Source organism: Zeus faber (assembly GCF_960531495.2).
Source record: "Zeus faber genome assembly, chromosome: 2".
In the NCBI taxonomy this organism is placed as follows: Eukaryota; Metazoa; Chordata; class Actinopteri; order Zeiformes; family Zeidae; genus Zeus; species Zeus faber.
The window spans coordinates 18,911,592-18,935,418 of NC_137189.1; the positions used below are offsets into that span (position 1 = coordinate 18,911,592).

General features: G+C 46.5%; 1 protein-coding gene across 1 annotated transcript in view; it reads right to left on the reverse strand.

The window, feature by feature from the left end:
- The window catches only part of fut8b (fucosyltransferase 8b (alpha (1,6) fucosyltransferase)), a gene marked incomplete at its 5' end in the record, with an annotated part of 63,728 nt that overhangs the window by 19,527 nt on the left and 20,374 nt on the right, over positions 1-23,827 (reverse strand). The window contains 2 exons of the mRNA XM_080024029.1: positions 16,836-17,073; positions 22,384-22,498. Coding sequence (XP_079880155.1) covers positions 16,836-17,073; positions 22,384-22,498 — 353 coding nt within the window. The remainder of the gene's footprint in view (positions 1-16,835; positions 17,074-22,383; positions 22,499-23,827) is intronic.

Below are 23,827 nucleotides of genomic sequence, written 5' to 3' on the forward strand. Positions count from 1 at the left end.
CGCTGGCTCTAATGCTGCTGCCCCAACAGATGACTGCAAAGAAAATTGCACTAGCCACAACAGTGTGGTAGAAGATAATTAAACATCTTGCTGCACACATTGAAGGGCTGGGGTTCCTCAAGAAGAGTCTGCTCTGTCCCTTCCTGTAGACAGCCTCAGTGTTGCATTTCCAGTCCATCTGTTGTCCAGGTGAACGCCCAGGTAGCTGTAACCCTCCACTACCTCCACCTCTTCTCCCAGGATGGCAACCCAGCGCTTCCGCAACCTAGAATTATCCAAGACCTTCAAGTGAGGCTCCTGCAAGAATGCAGATGAGCTCCTAAATGCTGGAGATAGTGGAGCACTTTGATACGCTTTATTGGTTGGTTTAAACCTTTACAGTTCCAACTACAAAGCTTAAGTGTAGTCACAGCTGATTGCCCTCTTAAGCTTGGCTGTTGAGTCGTCCTTTGAAAAAGTAAGAGTGAGTCAAGCCCTTTAATTAGAATTAGACCAAATGTAACAGTCAAGATTCAAGAGAGTTATTTGTCACATACATATACATACGTTCATACATATACAGAGCACCGGAAAGTATTCACACCCCTTCACTTTCCCCACATTTTGTTATGTTACAGCCTTATTCCAAAATGGATTAAATTCTTTTTTTTTCCCCTCATCAATCTAAACACAATACCCCATAATGACAAAGTGAAAAAGTTTTTTTGAAATTTTTGCAAATGTATTAAAAATAAAATACTGAAATATCTCATGTACATACACTACTCACAAAAAGTTAGGGATATTTGGCTTTCGGGTGAAATTTTTGGAAAATGTAAAAAGTTCACGCTACAGTGATATTATATCATGAAAGTAGGGCATTTAAGTAGAAGCATGCAATGGTGATTTCCTCATCTCAAACAATTTATTGAAACAAAAGCCAAAAACTGTGGTGGGTTTACCACAACAAAAAATGTCAATGTCTCAATAACTTGTCATGTGCCCTTGAGCATCAATTACAGCTTGACAACGACGTCTTATGCTGTTCACAAGTCGACCTATTGTCTGCTGAGGCCTGGCCCCCCACTCTTCTTGAAGGGCGGCCCTTGTGTGTGTGTGTGCTTGCACACAGGGTGCGTGTGATGCGTCTTGTGCATTAGTGCATGCATAGTAGTAGTAGTAGTGTTTGTAGCTTGTGCATGTGTTTGTGCATGCTGCATGTCGCTTCTGCTTGCTGTGCTTTGCTTTCAACTACTGCGGCCGGCTAGCCCTCCTTGCAGGGGGGCGAAAAGAGGAGCCGAGTGTGTAAGCCTCCTCCTGCTGGTATACAGCCTCTGTAAACTGTAAACTGTAGGGGATCGGGGAGCAGCAGTGGGCCCCATAGACGCGGTGCGCAGGCACACCGGCGGGTGAACACGCCCTGGTGCCTGTCAACCACTGTCCCAGCTATGGGTAAAATAGTGGGCAGATGGGGCTTCGCCATGGTAGGCAACCTATCTAGGAGAAGGTCACTCCGAACAAAAACCACAGGCGTTGCTCGCGCCTGGCTCCGCACCGTATACCATCTGAAGGTGTGCAGCAAGGGCGGATGAAGGCTTTAAGCCTGAAACGGCCAGAGTATGGCTACGAGGAGCTGCACTCCACAGTCATTATTAATGCGCAATGTATAGCTTCCATGGAGACTCAAGACACCGATTATCCTATACTTCCAGTGGCGGGAGTCCGCAGGAGCCACGCAGCGGACGGTGGTGCTGGTCCTCCCTCGGGAGGGCACTATGACAACTGGACCCCAAACCCTCTCCTCCGGGGAGGGAGGGTTCAGTCTGACCACAGCCCACTGTCCAATGCACTCTTGCGCTGTAGGAGGCAATGTATTATGGCAACCTACAACGCAAACATAGTAAGGGAAGAGGGAAGAGGCGAGGTTGGAAGAACTGGCACACTGTGTTGAGGAAAAGGGAGTGGAGATCCTGGCAGTCCAGGAGCATAGGAGAGTGCACATGGACCAGCCAATTAACCATCACAGAGTGGGGGGTGCACGTTCATCACCTCATCTGCATGGCGTAATGATGCCCAAGCAGCAACAGGTGGCGTGGGACTCATGGTGAGCCCCCGAGCACGAAAGGTTCTCCGTAGAGTGCAACCACACACCAACAGGATCCTTAGTGCCGATTTCGAGGGAAACCCAGTAACAACGGTCATGAGTGTGTAATCTCCCACCAACGTGGCACTGATTGAGGAAGTGGAAAGGTTCTATGATGACCTAAGAACAGCGATCCACCATGTGCCTGCTCACAACTTCCTAATAATCCTGGGGGACTTCAATGCGAGACTTGGACCGGAAGACGCACCCTTCACGTACCACAGCAATACCAATCGCAACGGAGAACATCTAGCTGCCCTCCTCACGGAACATGACCTACTGGCCACCAACACCCTGTTCCGTAAGAGGATGGGCAAGAGATTGACGTTCCAGGACTGAGCCACCAGTATGCGGCGCCCACTGGACTATATACTGGTAAGGAGGAAGTGGAGGAAGTCCATCTTGAACGCAGAGTCCTACAGCACATTCGACTCTGTAGGCTCTGATCATCGTGTGGTCGCTATAAGGCTGCGCCTGAGCTTGAGGGTCCCTAAGAGCGCCCCAAGGACCCGGCCCGACTGGGAGGCTTTTGCGGGTCTGAAGTCCTGAACTCCAGGCCAACTACACAGCGGAGGTGAGAGCCCGCCTACATCTGCTGGCCGAGGAGGGAAACACCTTACAACCTACGAGTGGTTCCTCTCTGCTAACGAAGATGCAACCAGGAAATGGGTGCCGACAAAGGGGAGACTCAGAGCCTCCACTAGATCTAAACACCCAGAAGTTGTCCAAGCGTGGGCGCAGGTGGCAGAGGCACGCAGAAACTATGAGGGAGAGGGGACTGCAGAGAGTCGGGAGGAGCTGAACAGCACCAAACAACAGCTGTTCAACACCTACAACAGGATCAAAGGGGAGGAGATGTTGGAGAAGGTGAAGAGGGTGGAGGCAGAACATGGCGAACAGAGATACAAGGAGTCATGGAAGGTCATAAACGAGACGAGTGGGCGCAAGAGGGCGAGTGAGGGACAGCTGGCAGGCTGCAGCCCAGAAGAGGGAGTAACTTCCTGGTTCACCCAGGGATCTCCTGGGCACCCACCCAACAGTGGACAGAGCTGAGGAAGAGATACCTGCAGTCCTCACAAATCTCGAAATTGACGATGGCCCCTTTACAGCTACGGAGTTTGCCACAGTGAAGTCCACCCTGAAGCAAGGAAAAAGTGCTGGGCCGGACGGTATCCCCCCAGAAGCCCCTAAAAACTGCGATCTTGACAACATCATACTGGAGATCTGCAACCAGGCTCTGATAGATAACATCAAGCCCGACATACATTCCCAAATCTGGAGATCTGTCTAAGCCAGACAATTATCGTGGCATTAGCCTGACCTGTGTCATAGCGAAGATGTACAACCGCATGATACTAAGCCGGATTAGGGACGCCATTGACCCACACCTGAGGGACAACCAAAATGGCTTCAGAAAGGGAAGGACCACCGTAGGCCAGATTCTGGCCTTAAGGATAATCATTGAGGAGGTGAAGAAGAACAACGAATCTACTCCGGGCCATAGAGGCCATGTACAAGGGCACAAGAGCCAAGGTGGTAACCCCAGATGGCATCAGCAAGGAGTTCGAAATCCTAGCAGGGGTGCAGCAGGGAGACACTCTTGCCCCCTTCCTCTTTATCATAGCTCTGCACTACGCGCTCAGGAAAGCCATCAACGGGCGGGAACAGGAGCTTGGCTTCACAATTACACCAAGGAAGTCTAGAAGAAGCACTGCTGTAGCCGTGGCAGACCTAGATTACCCAGATGACATCTGCCTGGTGTCTGACCGTGTAGATCAGGCACAGGAACTCCTGAACAGAGTGGAGGTCGAATGTGCTAAGGCTGGCCTCAGACTGAATGCAAAGAAGACTGAGGTAATCACCTATAACTTCCACATGGACGACCCGCCGATTACAACATCAGATGGCAACGCTCTGCGAGAGGTCAATGACTTCAAATACTTGGGTTCCTGGGTGAACTCCACAGAACAGGACCTTAAGGTCAGGAAGGCACTAGCGTGGAGGGCCCTGAACGGTATGTCAAGAGTGTGTTGCTCGAATCTCCCACGACACGATAAAGCTGAACCTATTCCACGCCACTGTGGAGTCTGTGCTCCTGTATGGCTGCCAAAGCTGGACCCTGACACCCACCCTGCAGAAGTCCCTGGATGGGTGCTACACCAGAATGCTACGAGCTGTTCTGAATGTGGACCAGAACATCCACATTACCAACAAGGACATGTACGGGCAACTGCCAAGGCTCAGCAAAAAGGTAGCATCTAGGAGGATGAGGCTGGGCGGCCACTGCAACAGACATCGGGAGCTCCCGGCCAGCAGGCTGGCCGTATGGGAACCAACGCACGGGCATCGATCGCGAGGACGTTCAGCGCTAACGTATGTGGACGTCTTGAAGAAGGATGCGGGAGCTGAAAGCTCTTCTGAGCTGGCCGGGTGTATGGAGAACCGGAAGGATTGGAGACTCCGATGGAAGCTCGTCTGACGACGATCGAGAGAGCCCTCAGGTCAGGTTCTGGGGTACAGAGTTACGAGCCTCAACACAGCAACTCAGCTGATCCCATAGGTTTTCTATGGGATTCAGGTCTGGAGAAAGTGCAGGCCACTCCATTTGAGGTACCCCAGTCTCCAGCAGCCGTTCCCTAATGATGCGACCTCGATGAGCTGGGGCATTGTCGTCCATGAAGATGAAATTAGGCCTGTGTTGTTCATGCAGGGGCACAATGACTGGATTAATGATGTTATTCAGGTAGTATGGGCTTGTCACTGTACCATTCACAAAGTGTAGGGCAGTTCTGTATTGACTAGACACACCTGCCCACACTGTAACACCACCACCACCAAAGGCTCGTCTGGTGACAACAGTGGCTGATGCATAGCGCTCTCCTTGACGTCTCCAACATCGTTGGCGGCTATCATTTCTGCTCAACATGAATCGACTTTCATCAGAGAACAGAACTGAGGCCCACCGGGCTTCGTTCAGCGTAAATGCTCCCTGGCCCGTGCAAGACGATGATGGCTGTGCCTGGTGGTGTGGTCAGGTACCCTTGCAGGTCGTCTAGCGCGCAGACCACGCTGATGTTAACGGTTTCGAATGGTCTGACGTGACACTTGGGTGCCACTCACTTCCCTGAAATGTGCCTGGAGTTGAGTGGCATTTGTCATCCAGTTCCGCAGGGCACTGTTCACAATGAAGCGGTCATCAGTGTGGGATGTGGCCAAAGGACGTCCACTTCTATGCCTTTCTGTGACTCTTCCAGTCTCTCTGTATCTCTGTTGCAACCTGCTGATGACACTCTGTGACACTCTAAACTCAGTGGCCACTTCCCTCTGAGAACATCCTGTTTGAAGCCTCGCAATGGTGAGGTACTGTTGATCAGTTGTTAGGTGTCGTCTCTTTAAATACCAATTCTAATTGAACCAGGTAGAGAACAGCAAGTTGTGCAAAAAAAGTACTGAAACATTGAACAGTTGGACATGTGCATTCAAAAGTTTAGAGAAGGTGAAATTAAGTTCACCTGTAAATGTTATAGTGCATTTTAGGTTCATCCTGAAATCTCACCCAAAAGCTGAATATCCCTAACTTTTTGTGAGTAGTCTATGTATTCACACCCTTTGCTATGACACTCAAAATTGAGCTCAGGAGCATCCTGTTTCCACTGATCATCCTTGAGATGTTGAGATCTCCAACTCGACTGGAGTCCACCTGTAGTAAATGCAATTGATTGGACATGATTTGGAAAGCCGCACACCTCTCTATAAGGCCCCACTGTTTAATCGAATTCAATCCATTTTGGAATAAGGCTGTAACAAAATATATGGGGAAAGTGAAGGGGTGTGAATACTTTCCGGATGCACTGTATGCAGTGAAATGTCTTTGCAACGCACCCGGAGATTATGCACAATAGTTACTAACCGGACATAATAGCTAACCTAATTCCTGCCTAGCTAACTAACTGAAACTAACCGATTCCTAAAATGTAATGCACTTAGTGAATAGAATAATATAAATGAAATAAAATAAAAATAAAAAAGACTCAAAAAGATAATACAAAGTGGGGGTACAAAATAGAAGTGTAGGGAATAGAGTTATGGGATAGGCTATTTGTATATACAGATATGTGCAGTAAAGTGCATGAGAATAAAGTGAGTATGGAGATATACAGTAAAGTATACAACAGTATGACACAGCATTATAGTAACACCGAACAGAAGAGCAATACAGCGCAGAATGCAGTAACCCAGAACAGTGATGCAGTATGCAGTACAGTATGCTACATACAGTACAGTAAGGCAGTGGGGTCTGTGTGAGTGTCTCAGTGCTTTTTGTTAGGACCCCTGGTGAGTTCAGCGTTGACAGTCCATATAGTTTGCGGGAAGAAACTCTGTCTCAATCTCACTGTCCTTGCTGTGTGACTGCGGAGGAGCTTGCCCGACTGCAGCAGCTGGAACACTCCATTGTTGGGGTGGTGAGGATCCTTCATGATCCTGCGTGCTCTGCCTTACTGCTATCTGCTTATACACCTCCTGGTTTATAAGTCCTACAAGGAGGGGAGGGTAGCTCCAGTAGTACGTTCAGCTGAACGTGCCACCCTCTGCAGGGCCTGCCTGTCCTGAGCAGTACAGTTCCCAAAACCAGGCAATGATGTTGCCTGTCAGGATTCTCTCCAGAGTAGAAGGACTTGAGGATCCTCACCGAGACACTGCCTTGCCTTTCTCACGAGAGTGTCTGTGTGTGTAGTCCATGTTAAATCATCTGTGATGTGGACTCCGGGGTACTTGAAGCTGCTCACTCTGTCGACAGAAGTCAGATTAATCATCAACGTGGGTCCTTGGTTGTAATCCCCTCCTAAAGTCCACGATCAGCTCCTTATTTTTACGGTAGGCCTTCTTATCGTCGTCGGTGATCTGGCCCACCACGACGGTGTTATCAGCAAACTTGATGATGCTGTTGGAGCTGGACCTGGCCACACAGTCATGTGTTTAGAGGGAGTACAGTAGGGGGCTGAGGACGCAGCAAGCTGGAGAGGCGATCTTTGGGACAGGAATCACGGTGTACCTCTTGAATCAGGACGGGACCACCGACTTTGCCAGGGAACCGTTGAATATCCTAGTGAACACCGGGGCTAGCTGGTTAGCACAGGTGTTCAGTACTCACTGAGATATGCCATCTGGGCCAACAGCTTTCCTGGTGTTCACACGCATCAGAGCCCTCTGACATCATGCTCAGACACAGAGTGCGCGCTTATCCCCAGCAGTGTAACTCCAATTAGCTGGCAAGCTAGCGGTGTTGTTGCCAGACTCAATCTGCGCAAAAAAGGAGTTCAGTCCGTTGGCTAGGGAGGCGTCCACACTCGTGGACCAGGCGTCTGGTGTCCCGTTGCTCCATCTGTCACTGGCTGTTGTGGGGGGTGATGGAGGGTTGACCTGGCTTTCTGCATGGTTTCAGCGGTGGCTGCTGGGCGGAGCAGCTAGCTGCCAGTGATTACCTGTGATGGTTGCTGTGGCTGCTTCTCCCCCGGTCCTCCACCAGACATCCTGGGTGCTGCTGCTGCCAGTCGAGAGAGGGCTGGTGCTGTGTTCCTCTCCTGTGCTGGCAGTCCCTGTTCAGGTGCCAGTGTGGCAGTTTCACCTGCCACACGCCACCCAATTGGCGTTTTCAGGGCCCTCCGGCACAGAGACACAGACGATGGGGTTTCAGACACACAAGTTTATTGTAGAGAGTGGGCTAAGTGGAAAAAGCCCAGGAGCAGATGGACAGCAGTTCATGACAAGAGCTCCTATCCTGAGTGTGTGTGGGGATGGGGTTTTACCTGTTGCTCATTAGACCAACCAACAAGCAACAATTATACAGCCACACTGATCCTGGGCCCCAACTACCTTGTTTAGTGAATCCCATGGTGATAGATAGTGTGGTCGTAAGGGTTAATTATGACCGTATCTCCCAATAATGCCGGAAGGCGTTACGTTAGCTGGCTCAGGAAAGTCAAAGGCTTTATCTGCGGCCTCCTTCTGTAGTCACTCAAAAGTGGATTACTAAGGAATTAGTTGTTGTTCGGAAAAGCACAAGGCTTGACAGATACTAGTTATATACTTCAAAGTAGTATTTCCATTAAATCAAGTAAAACTGTGCATTAACTTAAATAACTTTTAGAACTCCTTGGCGGAGCTTGGGGAAACGTGAGTTCACTCTATCCATTTTTACGAACAAGGCTGAGTCATACATTCTTAAGGAGAGTGGCTGCTCTAACTTCCACGTACAGGTACAATGCAGCTGCAAACGGAGCCTTCACAACACCCTTCCAAATCAACACTGTAATGACTCATTACAAATGGCCTTTCACAGAGAGGCACATAAAAAAACACATTAAAACAAGGCCACAGAAAGCAAAGGCTTCGATTTGAGACGTGTGTGTGTGTGTGTGTGTGTGTGTGTGTGTGTGTGTGTGTGTGTGTGTGTGTGTGTGTGTGTGTGTGTGTGTGTGTGTGTACGTCAGTGCCTGAACTGAATATAAATTGGAAGAAACATTAAATATTGAACGGTAAGAAATATTCCCAGGCCTGTCTTATATAACAGCAGTAGCAGGATACAAGGGAGGATAGGGATATATATACAGTATATATATATATATTTAGATACACTGTATATATATATATATTTAGATACACTGTATATATATATATATATGTGTATCTATCTATATATGTATGTGTATATATATATATGTGTGTGTATATATATATATATATATATATATATATACACACACACACACACACACACACACACACACACACACACTACTCACAAAAATTTAGGGATATTTGGCTATCGGGCGAAATTTATGGAAAATGTAAAAAGTTCACACGACAGTGATATTATATCATGAAAGTAGGGCATTTAAGTAAAAGCATGCAATGGTGATTTCCTCATCTCAAACAATTATTTGAAACAAAAGCCAACAACAGTGGTGGGTTTACAACAACAAAAAATGTCAATGTCTCAATAACTTGTCATGTGCCCTTGAGCATCAATTACAGCTTGACAACGACGTCTCATGCTGGTCACAAGTCGATTTATTATCTGCTGAGGCCTGGCCCCCCACTCTTCTTGAAGAGCGGCCCTCAGGTCATTGAGGTTCTGGGGCACAGAGTGACGAGCCTCTACACGGCGACTCAGCTGATCCCATAGGTTTTCTATGGGATTCAGGTCTGGAGAAAGTGCAGGCCACTCCATTTGAGGTGCCCCAGTCTCCAGCAGCCGTTCCCTAATGATGTGACCTCGATGAGCTGGAGCATTGTCGTCCATGAAGATGAAATGAGGCCTGTGTTGTTCATGCAGGGGCACAATGACTGGATGAATGATGTTATTCAGGTAGTATGGGCTTGTCACTGTACCATTCACAAAGTGTAGGGCAGTTCTGTATTGACTAGACACACCTGCCCACACTGTAACACCACCACCACCAAAGGCTCGTCTGGTGACAACAGTGGCTGATGCCTAGCGCTCTCCTTGACGTCTTCAACATCGTTGGCGGCCATCATTTCTGCTCAACGTGAATTGACTTTCATCAGAGAACAGCAGTGAGGCCCAGTGGTCCCTCGTCCAGCGTAAATGCTCCCTGGCCCATACAAGACGATGATGCCTGTGCCTGGTGGTGTGGTCAGGTACCCTTGCAGGTAGTCTAGCACGTAGACCACGCAGATGTAAATGGTTTCGAATGGTCTGACGTGACACTTGGGTGCCTCTCACTTCCCTTTAATGTGCCTGGAGTTGAGTGGCATTCATCATCTGGTTCCGCAGGGCACTGTTCACAATGAAGCGGTCATCAGTGTGGGATGTGGCCAAAGGACGTCCACTTCTATGCCTTTCTGTGACTCTTCCAGTCTCTCTGTATCTCTGTTGCAACCTGCTGATGACACTCTGTGACACTCTAAGCTCAGTGGCCACTTCCTTCTGAGAACATCCTTTTTGAAGCCTCGCAAGGCGAGGTACTGTTGATCAATTGTTGTTGTTGTCTTGTCTCATGATGTCAAAATGTGAGAAGCATGATGAAGAGGACTGTTTAATTATGAATTCTAATTGAACCAGGAAATGTATTGGTCGATTTATGGATCAAACACCTGTTATGAATTTTGCCGTTCAGCTCCTTGTTAGAGAACAGCAAGTTGTGCAAAAAGTACTGAAACATTAAACAGTTGGACATGTGCATTTAAAAGTTTAGAGAAGGTCAAATTAAGTTCACCTGTAAAGGTTATAGTGCATTTTAGGTTCATCCTGAAATTTCAACCGAAAATCCCTAACCTTTTGTGAGTAGTGTGTGTGTATATATATATATATATATATATATATATATATATATATATATATATACATACACATACACATACACACACACATACACACACACACACACACACACACACACACACACACACACACACACACACACACACACACACACACACACACACACACACACACACAACTTTAAAACCACCAATAACCACTAATATTAGGTAGCCCCCCCTCGTGCCATCAAAACAGCCCTGACCCATCGAGGTATGGACTCGACAAGTCCTCTGAAGGTGTCCTGTGGTATCTGGCACCAAGAAGTTAGCAGCAGATCCTTTAAGTCCTGGAAGTGGCGAGTTGTTCCAGCACATCCCACTGATGCGCAATTGGATAGGACCCTAACCTCGGCCATGATATAATGTCAAAGAAAACGTGATTCATCAGACTAGGCCACCTTCTTTCTTTGTCCTTCCTTGGGCCACTTTTAGTAGGTTCTAACTACTGCATACTGGTAACACCCCACAAGACCCGCTGTTTGGAGATGGTCTGACCCAGCCTTCTAACCATCACTATGTGGCCCTTTTCAAAGTGGCTCAGATCCTTACATTTGCCCATTTTTCCTGCTTCCAACACTTCAACTTCAAGAACTGACTGTTCACTTGCTGCATAATACATCCCACCGCTTGACAGGTGCCATTGGAACAAGATGAATCAATGTTATTCACTTCACCTGTCAGTGGTTTTAATGTTGTGGCTGATCGGTATTTATTTATATATATATATATACATATATATATATACACACACACACACACACACACACACACACACACACACACACACACACACACACACACACACACACACACACACACACACACACACATACATACATACATACATACACACACACACACACACACACACACACACACACACACACACACACACACACACACACACACACACACACACACACACACACACACACACCATTGTATATATGGCAGAAATGCACAGCTAATTAGATCACACTGCTTCTCTGGATTCCTCTGAGCTGCAAGCTGACAATGCGTTCCTCCCTAAGACAGAATTCATAAACTGTACATCCCATCAACTAAAGTGGATTTGAAAACCATTTGGCAGAAGCGGAGTCAGAGCAGGGGAAAGTGCCGTGTCCGACATCGTCTGTGCAGGACCCCTCTTTGTTGACAATAAATTGCTGGCCGTGTGTTGTATGCCTTCTCTATTTCACATAGTGCTGAGGGTGGAGAATGCGAACTTGGCCGCTCTCCCCATCAGAATCCCTCTGGGTAAGGTTATAATATCTCAGCTATAGAGCCCTTGGGGGAGCTCGCTGACTTTTTGGCAAATTAGTTCTTTGATCAATGTAGCATTGGCGGAGGAGACTGTTCACCATTAGCTGCTTCTGTGTGTGTTCGGTATGAGAGGGTGTTAAGCTAGCTTGAGCCGCCGACTACATTACACACGTGTGAGCTTAAGCCATTAGCATGGAACCAGACCGAGGCCGGCCACCGCACAGAGAGCGCTCAGAAATTGAGGTGATCAAAGAAAGAGCTTGCGTGCCCTCATTTTTCCGCATATTCCTTTTGACGTCAGACATGAAATGAGAGGCGCCGCTCGGGTCTGGCTGTGTGGGATTCACAAGACCAGCCCTCACGCTGACAATGGTACTTTATATCTATATTTCATGTCTTTTTAGGGGGAAATTCAATGACTACAGCACAGCGGGTGGTATAAATATCAACCTGGCGGCCACTTCTATGGTTTCTTATCAGAAGTTTAATGCAAGTGATGGGGGCCAAATTGGCAGCTGTCAGTCTGTCCAGTGCAAACCTCACTTCATATTTTGCCTCCCCATGTGTTTACAGAAGGAATTGGAGCAGCTCCCATAATGCCTTGACCGCTATAACACCCCCCCTCCTGTGAGCTATAAGTTCTGTTTACAAAGATGGCCCCGCATGCATGAATCCAATACACAAACACATTCAGTATAGACCATACACTCTCTCCCGGTCTACCAATGTCTCAAACCTGAAGGGAAACTCCACACTGAGCTCCTACAACCCCTCGTGCTATACACACTCGTCCCCTGGTAAAAACCAAATTCCACTTTTTACATTTTATGCTAAGGATTAGGGGTGCAACAGATCACAAAACTTGTATCATGGTTTTGAGTCAAAGGTCGGATGTTTTTACGGATCAGCAAAAAAAATAAAAAAATAAAAACAAAACAATAAAATAAAAAGAAAAGCAGACAAATATAACTTTGCTTTATTTACGACACTCAAGATGTACAATTTTTAAATCTGAAAGTATAGAAAAATATTTAACACTGTTAAATTACAGATGTGGACAAATTTGTTGGTACCCTTACAGCTCATTGAAACAATGCTTCATTCCTCCTTAAAAGTGATGACATTTTGATGAAAGCAATTTTCTGATGTATACCTGCATGCCTTTGGTATGTCAGAGTAATAGATGTCATAGATGTTCTCATCCATTCTTGGGTGCTTTTAGCTGTGTGTTTTGGGTCATTATTTTGTTGGAGAACCCATGACCTGTGACTGAGACAGAGCTTTCTGACACTGAGCAGTACGTTTTGCTCCAGAATGCCTTGATAGTCTTGAGATTTCATTGTGCCCTGGACAGATTTAAGGCACCCCATGCCGGACCCAGCAGCAGCAGCCCCAAACATAACCGAGTCTCCTCCATGTTTTACAGTAGGTATGGTGTTCTTTTCTTTGAAAGCTTCATTTTTTCGTCTGGGAACAAAAAGCTGATGTGACTTGCCAAAAAGTTCCAGTTTTGACTCATCCATCCAAAGGACATTCTCCCAGAAGCATTGTGGCTTGTCAATATGCATTTTTATCAAATTCCAGTCTGGCTTTTTTATATTTTTCTTTCAAAAGTGGAGCTCTCCTGGGTCTTCTTCCATGGAGCCGCCCACTGCCACTCAAAAAGCAATGGATGGTGCAATCAGACACTGACGTAACTTGACCTTGGAGTTCAGCTTGTACCTCTTTGGAAGTTGTCCTTTGCTCTTTTTCTACCATTCGCACTATCCATCTGTTCAAACTGGGCTCGATTTTCCTCTTGTGGCCGCGTCCAGGGAGGTTGGCTACAGTCCCATGGACCTTAAACTTCTTAATAATATTTGCAACTGTAGTCACAGGAACATCAAGCTGCTTGGAGATGGTCTTATAGCCTTTACCTTTAACACGCTTGTCTATAATTTTCTTTCTGATCTCCTCAGACAACTCTCTCCTTTGCTTGTTCTGTGTGGTGCACACGATGATACCAAACAGCAGAGTGACTACTTTTCTGCATTTATATAGACTGAATGACTGATTATAAGATTGAAGACATGTGTGATACCAATTAAAGAATGCAGTTAGTTTGAAATATCACTATAATCTAATTATTTATAATCTTTTCTAAGGGGTACCAACAAATCTGTCCAGGCCATTTTAGAGTATAATTGATCTATTTAGCAATAATTTATCTCTTTTCACAGTTTCTTTGAGATACCAAAGGCATGCAGGTATACATGAGAAAATTGCTTTTAATTAATTGCTTTTCACTTTTCAGGAGGAATGAAGCATTGTTTCAATGAGCTGTAAGGGTACCAACAAATTTGTCCACGTGTGTAAAATGCAATATGAGGCATGCATGATACCTTCTTCCTTTACACATGTAATGAATGAAAAAATATGATATGATTCGCCCCCACTAACTGAATTTATTTACAATAAGTAACCAGTATCATGTTCATTTTATCACGTTTATAACAAACTAAATTTCATGAAATCGGTTCAGAATTAAACAAGTTACAGTCGATTTTGTAGAGAAGTCTGCATCTCTCAATACACATCGTATTTGTTTACTAGCGGCTCTTAACCACTCGAATATGGCCGACTCCCAGACGCATAGCGGCGACATACAGCAGCTCACCGTAAAGCAATCATTGCACTTCAGAGTAAAACACAGCACGCGTCTGTCTTATCTATCTTCTTTTCACAGCAACTCTGCATCCAGATTGAGGGAATTATTACCTTGAAAAATAACAGTGGCAGTAAAACTGTATTTCACTATGATGGTTACATTTTGCAATTGATCCGCTGTTCACATGTGAGCCGAACCGTGGGGGGCGACCCGTACGGATCATGGATCTACGCTCCGTTATACCACTTCTAAGCATGGTAGCCAACTTCAAGCCGACATGTTGTAGTGCACGGCCCAGCGTGGGGTTTCGAAAAGACTTGGAGAGCGGGAGGTCAAGGAGACTTTTTACTGCTACTGGAGTGGAGTCCAGTCGACGTTTGTTGCTTTCAAATCAATTCTCTTGATATTTAACATCATAGGCAGGCCTGGATGATCTTGCCACACACACACACACACACACACACACACACACACACACACACACACACACACACACACACACACACACACACACACACACACACACACACACACACACACACACACACACACACACACACACACACACACAGTACATTTCTGCAAAGTGGATTTTCTTTGTTTTTTCCCCCCTTCAATTTAACAGTTGTTGAACACAATCGGGACAAAATTACGACAAACGCTAATGAAAATAAGAGCCGGTTGGCACATTATTTCATCAGAGTTTGTAAATTCTGATGGGGGTTTATTGCCAAAAAGAAAACACAGCCTCGATCAGAAACGTGACAATTAAAACTTTTTCCAAACAAATTACACTTGCTGATGTCAACGACGAAAGTAGAGAAACGGTGGAGAGTCGTAAAAGGCGTTAGACGGTGGAAAAAAACGACATTCACCGCCGATGGTGCTGTTTTTGTTTGGGCCGGATCCCCCATGAAGAATGAGGCTCTTTCACCGCCTCAATTATTTAACTTGCGCAGGCACAGAACACAACTGCAACCAGCGAGACGTTGGGGGCGGGCCGGGGGTTTCGCCGCCTCCTGGGGGGCAGTGCGGTGCTCTGCATGCTCGGTCAGTGCATATGAAATTCAGAGCACCTTCGACGCCTTATTTAGGCTGCCCGCACGCTTTGGCTTCGGCGCTGTAGCTCGGTCGACATGTGGAGTAGGGGGGGTGGGTGGAAAAAATGAGGTGCTCCGGAAGGCGCCACGTCGGAAATGAATAATAATTATGTGAGGCAAACACAAAATAAAGAGTCATCTGAGCGTCGCGGCGGGGGAGTTTCGCTAGAACGCACCGGTGCACGCCACCTCCGGTTCCTACAGGCAGGCCGCTTGGAAAAAGAGTCGCTGTAGGAGAAATGCATTCAATGGCGAGGAAGGGGGAAGTGTGCGTGGGGTGAGGTATGTGGAGGGGTGAGGGGGAGAAAGGATGCATAAAAGGCAGTGGAGAGAAAAAAAAAAAGGGAGAGGAGGGAGGCGCAGGGAGAGCGGGAGATAAGGAGCAAAAAGGAGGGAGGAGCCCGGAGGGAGCACAAGTCAAACGATAGTGAAAATGGAGTGCTGAGCGAATGGAGCGGAGAGCGAGAGAGAGAGAGAGAGAGAGAGTGATAGAGATAGAGAACAAAGCTGGGCCCTGGCTCTATGGAGTTAAAACCCGGCGTCATCATTGATCTTCATGTACGGATGATTTAGGTCCCGTCAGCTCGGCTCAGACAAACAGTGCTCACGGCCCCGGCCGAGCCGCCGCGCTTCCACGTGGCCGCTTCCGCTCTTGTCGCCATTTTATCGAGTTGGACGCCCGACGGAAAGGCCCTGGCACAAGCCCCAAACTGTCATCGTAATAATGACAATGATAGAATTCATAAAAACAGCAAATTAGCGTGATACAGTGTTGAATCCCCCGTCTTTTGTGAACCTGGCACCAAAACAGACTCATTCTTCCTCTTCCTCGGGGCAGGATCTCACGATTCGATTTGCCATCGATACGAATAGTAACCATCATGTCATTCAATATCGATATGTTGACATTTTATTTGTGAGGCTGGTGACTGGTGCAGATTCAAGTCATTTAAGCGGAAAACTGTTGCATAACTTGCAAACAAAGATATCGTTATTCGAATTTTCTAAATAGACTCAGAAACGTAAACAACAGAATTGTATTGTATCATCTTATTCATTCGTTTATGGATCTTTTTGCAAGGAGTTCCACATTTTTATTTTAGTATTGGGGGACAAATCCGTAATCTGCGTCCGTTGCAAAAAGTCACTTTTCGAGAAGTTATTAAAAAAGATAAAAATCAAATAAAATCAGGTAGACAAGGCTGGACTGCTACCGTACAACATGAAGTCAAATTAACTTCCTCGACTGTGCAGCGTCGGACTGCTGTGGCATGTGGAGGGAGATTTTGCTCCAGACACGCCGTGGGAAACAGGGATAGACCTGCGTAAGTATCTCAAGCGTTCCGCGAACACCTACCCGACCAGTGTCCGGTGGTGGCCCCCGTGCGGTCGGTGCAGGAGTTGCTGACGGGCAGGAAGACGGTCTCCCAGCCGCCGGTGGCGTAGCGCCAGTTGTGCGACTCCAGGATGAGCGTGCGCTGCGTGCCGTAGGCGATCATGAAGCAGTAGACCACGTGGTGCAGCTGGCAGCCGTAGCCGCAGCCCTTGTTGATGTTGCACACCAGCTTGCGCGCCTTGCTGCAGTCCGGGGGGTTCTGGGGTGGAGGGGAGGGAGGGAGGGTGGAGGGGAGAGGTGGAGGGAAAAAGTCAAAAAAGAAATGTAACTTTTCTTATTTTATTGCTTGACCTTCGTGTCGCCCATGCTCCGTTTCCTGCTCTTTGTCTTGTAATAAAGAGCGGCAAATATATTCTCTCCCTCTCTCTCCTTTTCCCTTCGCTCCATACAATCTCATTCCATTTTATTTCCCACTTTCTTTTCTCTTTTCCACCCCTCTACAACCCCCCCCCCAACTCCCTCCCTCCCTTTTTCCTTCCTCCAATTCCCCTTGTGTTATAAATGAGCTCCGACACATAGACACACACATATAGACGACGGGGGGGGGGGGGGGGGGGGACCACACGAGGGGGAGACGGAGGCAGGCGAAACAAGTATCAAAGCGGGGCGGGGGGGGAGCAAAGGCAAAGGAAAAGAAATGAAGGGAAGAGAAAAGAGAGAAAGAAAAGAAAGATGACGCACTCTGCGTGGTGGATGGGTTTGGTGGGTGTGCGCCCTAGTGCCAGCCGTCTTTCCTAAACAGCAATTACGCGCCGATGGGAGTGTTTTCCTCATTAGTCTGCCACAGCTGTAGACGGTTCGCCGTAATCAGGACGCCCGGCCCCCATCCCTCGTGTGCTTTTTTCTATCTTTCCTTCCTTTCTCCCGTTCTTTCGCTCACGCAGAAGGGAGAGCGGGAGGCGAGGCCGCCCGGGCACACCCCCACTCACGCTGTTCCATAACATAAACAGTGTAAAAGCAGACATCAGCGTTGACAGAACCAGCTGCTACAAGTGTTATTTTGGCTCTCGGTTAGAAGCGCGAGGGGCCCTGCGGGGCCCCCGGGCGCGCGTCGACCTAACGCGGCTAATAATCTATGGCGGGCACGAGTTGACGGAAAGCCTAGTTGAAAAGGTTTTTTTCTATTACTCCCCAACAGCCAGCGGTGCATGATGCAGTAGCGCTAGCTTTGACAGCCAACAATAGTCGTGTGGAGCTATGAGAGTGTGTGTGTGTGTGTGTGTGTGTGTGTGTGTGTGTGTGTGTGTGTGTGTGTGTGTGTGTGTGTGTGTGCGCATCTGTGTGTTTGTATGTGTGTGTTGGGTTAAATGTCAGGTTGATAATTGCGATAAGTGCTTAGGGAGTCCATCTTTGGGAGCTCTCAGCTTTTTATATTGTAGAGATTTGATATACTGTATATTCCTAAAAACTTGCACAATTTTCTACTTTTGTCAAAATGTGAATTGATACAGATTGATAAAGTGGTTTATTGATTATAATTCATATGTTTCTATATTGCTATATTAAAAAATATATATTATTATTCTTTAGGTTTATTGTATATTGCCATTTTAGTCCATTTTTTAGTTTAGTTTGTATAATGATCAATTAAAAATGTTTTTATTTATCATTACATTTTTATTCATTATTCATTATTTCATTATTATTGCCTTAAGTGGTTTTGTTTTAAACGGTTTCATTTATTTTCTTTTTTTTTTTACACTTCGCGAGCCAGCAGCCCAACAGTGACTCATCTGACAAATCTATTTTCGTGGCACTTTGTTTGCTGCTGGGAAACAGCGACGACGAGGATGGAGCACCGGGAAAAGGGAAAATTAAGATGATCGTCAACCACAGATACAGAACCTTTTAAACAGATCACAGAAGAAGGAGAAGAAAAAGAAAGGAAATATCACAAGAGAAGAGGATGGATGGATGCCATTGTGGGGGGAAAAACACCAAATAAATCAGGTTAACAGCCTAAAAAAATAATAATAACGAGAAATTGAGAATAGACAAGAATAGACGGAACAAAAGCGACTGTTGTGAGTAGCGGGTGTTGACAAGAGAGTGGTGTGGGTGGACAGATGGCGCTCCGACAGAGATGGAGTTCGTCAAATCATAGACGAAGGGAGAGAGGGATAGAGACTGGCGAGGGGAGCACAGACAGACGGAGGGAGGGGACCGTTGTGTGTTTGTAATTATGTATGCCTTAGTGTCTATCTGTGTGTGTGTGTGTGTGTGCGTGAGAGTGATGATTTCTGTGTGAGTGCAGGTGAATATATTGACAGGTCTGCAAACTTGAGTGCATTTGTACGTGTATACAATTTTGTGCGTGTGTGCGTGTGTGCGTGCAGTGTGTATATGTATGTATCAAATAACCTCTTGAATCTTTTATGCACTGCCATGTGTGTTTATGTGGGGAAGATACAAGTGGGGAACATGTGTTATCGTGTACACATATAAACAAAATATATCGATATTGATGTGTGTGTGTGTGTGTGTGTGTGTGTGCGTGTGTGCGTGCGTGCGTGCGTGTGTGCTTGTGCACACGGCGAAAGCAAGTGCGGCTCTCGCGCATGCACGTGCATGTGATGAATTAGTGATGGCAGCTAGCGGAGCAGTGTGATCCCTCAGCGGTGGCGACAGCAGCTGTTAGCTGAGCTGTCTCCGCCCCGCCACGCTGCCCGGGTCCTCTTCATCAAACGCGCCGGCTCATGAATGCCGCAGGGCACAGGGCCCCGCGCCCGGTGGCATCCGGTGCCCCGCCCTCCGACTGGGATCGCTGCAATCCCCGGTGAGGGGAACAACCGGCGGTGATGGTGAAGGGAGGGGTAGGATTAGATAGATAGATAGATAGATCGATCTACCCATATCAATATCTACATACCTACCTACGAGAGGTGTCACGATTCTCAAAATCCACAGCTTGATTTGACTTTCGATTTTAAGGTCATGATTGAATTCAATTTTTGATTTAAACATATGTATTTTTTTCAGCACTGATTTGTAAAGAAATACATTTGTTTCTCAATAAGTAACTTCTTTTGAATATTAAAAATGATAAATAATTATAAAAAATATGAGAATATTTAAACAACACACCTAAACAGTTAAGAGCTTGAGCAAAACTAGACTTCAGAATAATAAACAATAAGTTGAAAAACAGATGCTATTTTTGACAGAGGGGAACGCTGGTAGGAAAAGGCAAATTACTACCTGCAGCTCTGATCAGAGCAATCTTTTGTCCAAACAGAGAAAATAAAAACTCTAGATGTACTTAATTCGCTCTGTTTCCCGCTTCTGATCCGCTGTTGAGCAGATCGCAGATCTAACCCGCCCGTGTTGTCACGGTCCGGTGGCAAATACCTGGTGGTAGCCGGTGTTTGTGAACCTCTGCACTCGATATGACATTCCATCGGGTTTATTTCCCACTTTCATCGCCACATCTGTGAACTTACTGGACATTCTGGTCAAAAGTGCACTCTCTCTTGTACACACAGTGAAACGCCAGAAGAGAGGGAGACGCGCTACTGCGTCTCCGCCAATGCAGACTTGGCACACCGTTACCGGGAATATTTCTCTCTAATGTGTGTTCACTGGGCAACAAACTAGATGAACTTATATTGAACTTCATTGTTTTGTTTTTTTATAATACTCAAATTCTTTTTGAATTTTGTTCCTGCAGCCCTCGTGCCATATGCATGTGCAGTGTGTGTTGGTTTAGGGAATTGGCTGCAGCGGATCCTCCGGAGCCGACCGCGGCTCTCCCAGCCCCAAGTCGGTTTGGAGCCGGGAGCCACAGACGACTCCAAGCTGGCCCCTAACCCCCAAGCACGGGGATTTTTACCGGCAGATCTTGACCGCCCCAATATAGTGACCATATCTAACAGTATTACCCACAAAAATACGGGGAGAATTGCGAACCTGCTTGTGATTTGGAAGTTCAAAATTGAACCCTCATTTTGAAAGATTTTAGATTTTGAATCGCAATCGTGACACCCCTACTAGAACCTATCTATGACCTATCTACGTACATTGCTGTGTGTGTGTGTGTGTGTGTGTGTGTGTGTGTGTGTGTGTGTGTGTGTGTGTGTGTGTGTGTGTGTGTGTGTGTGTGTGTGTGGGTGTTCGCCTGCGCATGTGTGAAGATGCTGGTGTCATATGTGCATGCTGTATACGAGTCATGCATGTTGTCAATGCAGTTTAGAAAGGGAGGAATCCTCCCCCTCCCGGCATCCAAACGCCACCACCGCCCATCACACCACCACGAACACCGCCTGCTGAAACACTCCATAAAGCCCCTTCACACCCTTTCCCAGCAATAGTCCAGAAGTGTTCCTGCATGGGGTCATGTGTGAATAGGAACAGGGATCGATAGTCCGGGAAATGTGCGCCGGCAATTTCCAACCAAGACCTAGTAACATTTCCTGGGAAAATGCCGATACGGCTGTGTTGCGAATGGAAGCAGGCACATTTCAAAGCACGTGAAGTGGGGGTTTAGCCGAATCCGAATACAGTATCGGCAAAGCAAAAATTGTGAATTTTCACGATTATTTATTTTTGTACAAATATTGATAAAAATGATTTGCTTTCAGGAATAAAAAAAAAACATTCTCAAAAAAAGCGAGTCTGATCTGAACTGTGGCGTTTGTCCAGTTATGTCCAGTCTCCATAGAGACCAGTCTTTTTATTCTTAAATGTTATTATTTTTCTTCTTAAAAATTCCACTCAGACCCTAGACATGTCTTTTACATGTAGGGATGCAATGTGGGGACAGGGGGAGGAAGAATCGGTCCAGAAAGTTCCTTGGGTCCAGAAGTTTAAAATGATCACACTCATTTAATAACATTGGCATTGACAGGTCCCTCCGTCAGCGAAGGGAACTGAGGGGCGCGGAGATGGACACCGAAGCGCTGGTCTTTGAGCGCCAGGAAAAAAACAAAACCAATTCAGATTGACGTCCATTGCCGTCACAGATTGTCCAAGCCATCGCATCTACACTGGAACGGACTGTTCCTCGCCCATCTATTCCGGCATTATCATGGCATGTGTAAAAAGGCACAAAAAGGTAATGTTCCGGAATGTAGCTGCACGTGTGAATAGTGAAAATCACTAGTGGTGCCGGAAAGGTTATGCCAGTTATTTACCGTTAAGGGGCTTAACACTCCTTTTTTGCCTGCTGACAGAAGACTGTTGACAGTTAGCCGTGGTGTAAATTTAACAAGCAGGTGTGAGAATGTGTGTGTGCGTATGTTAACGTGTTGATGTGTGTGTGAGGGATAGGTTTTGCATGAAAGCCCACAGCATGTGTGTCGGGAGGAGGGGGAGGGTGTTGGTGGACAGTTGCCTGAGTGTGTGTGTGCATGTGCATGTGTGTGCACGTGTGTGCACGTGTGTGTGTGTGTGTGTGTGTGTGTGTGTGTGTGTGTGTGTGTGTGTGTGTGTGTGTGTGTGGTGTGTGTGTGGGTGTGTGTGTGGGTGTGGAGGGTGCACACTTGGCGGAGCAGCAGGCGATCCTGTAGGTTACCTGCAGGTAGGTGATTCGGTTCTGGACCAGCGCCGACAGGTCCTTGGCCTCCTTCATCCTCCACTCACCCACCCCGTCCGCCTGGCTGAGGTAGTACAGGTCTGTCATGATGGACCTGCAGCCATCACACATACACACATACGGACAGATTGTGAGATTTGTGAGATCGGTTGCAGCCGAGGGGCCCCAAGTGTACAAAGGCCCCGGATTGGCCAGACAATTTTTAATTATTTAAATTTACTTCAGAGAAAAACATCCTTGACCCCTATTGGCCCATAAGAAACAAGCATTCAGAGAGAGAGAGAGAGAGAGAGAGAGAGAGAGAGTAATAGAGGCAGGGGGAGAGAGGGAGGGTGAGCGTTCCTTATAAACGCGTAGTTTATTTTGTGTTTTGTGTTGTTTCTGATCGTTGTTCTAGATGAGTTTGTTTGTCGTGCTAGTGCCGGTGCCCACTCGCCGGCGTGAGCTGCTCCGCGGAGGAGTGCCGTTTGGCAGCAGGGGAGAAGGTGGGCTACTTCTCTGTCAAATTCCAGCTTCCAGAATGAGCAACACAGTGGTGATTTTTTCTGTACAGCCAGGACAGCCTCAATCAGGTAAAGCAGGATGAGTAAAGGGGTGCCCTGCACAAAGAGTAGCCTAGGGGCCAATGACAACCCTAAACTGCTAATGTTCATGACAATTCTGTAAAGACGTTATCATCCTATGCAGCTATGGGGTAACATTCCCACGGGAACCATCTGTGTTAATATTTGAAGAAGAAGAAGAAGAATGATAATAATAATAATAATAATAAGAAGAAGGATAATAATAATAATCAGCACAAATTAATAAATACAATATAATAATAATAAACAACAACCATCTGCCCGCCTTCACCACAGGGCTGACGGCAAAGCGTCCGGGGGCCGACAAAGACAACATTTTACCGTTTGGTTTACAAATATAGGCGGGAACCTCCAGCATGTAAGGGTGAGGGCTGACACTGACTCACATTAGGACACACACGCCCACACGCCCACACACACACGCCCACAAGCCCACACACACACACACACACACACACACACACACACACACACACACACACACACACACACACACACACACACACACACACACACACACACACACACACACACACTCACACACACTCACACACACACACACTCAAACCCACACTATTTTCCCAAAATCAATCAATTGTGTAAAAGAGTGAAAATAAAGTCACTGGATGAACTTTAAAAAACTACCTTGATTTGTTTAAACTTTATTTGGGGTATTCTCAACTTGACATTTAGAGATTAAGGTGCACATTTTAAATTGAGTAAACTATACTTAGTAATTAAAATATTTAAAATAATTAATATAAGTGTTACTTACTTCAATTACTTTAATTTCTTTAAGTCTTCTTCTTTATATAATTATGTGCGGGCAAAGTCAAATT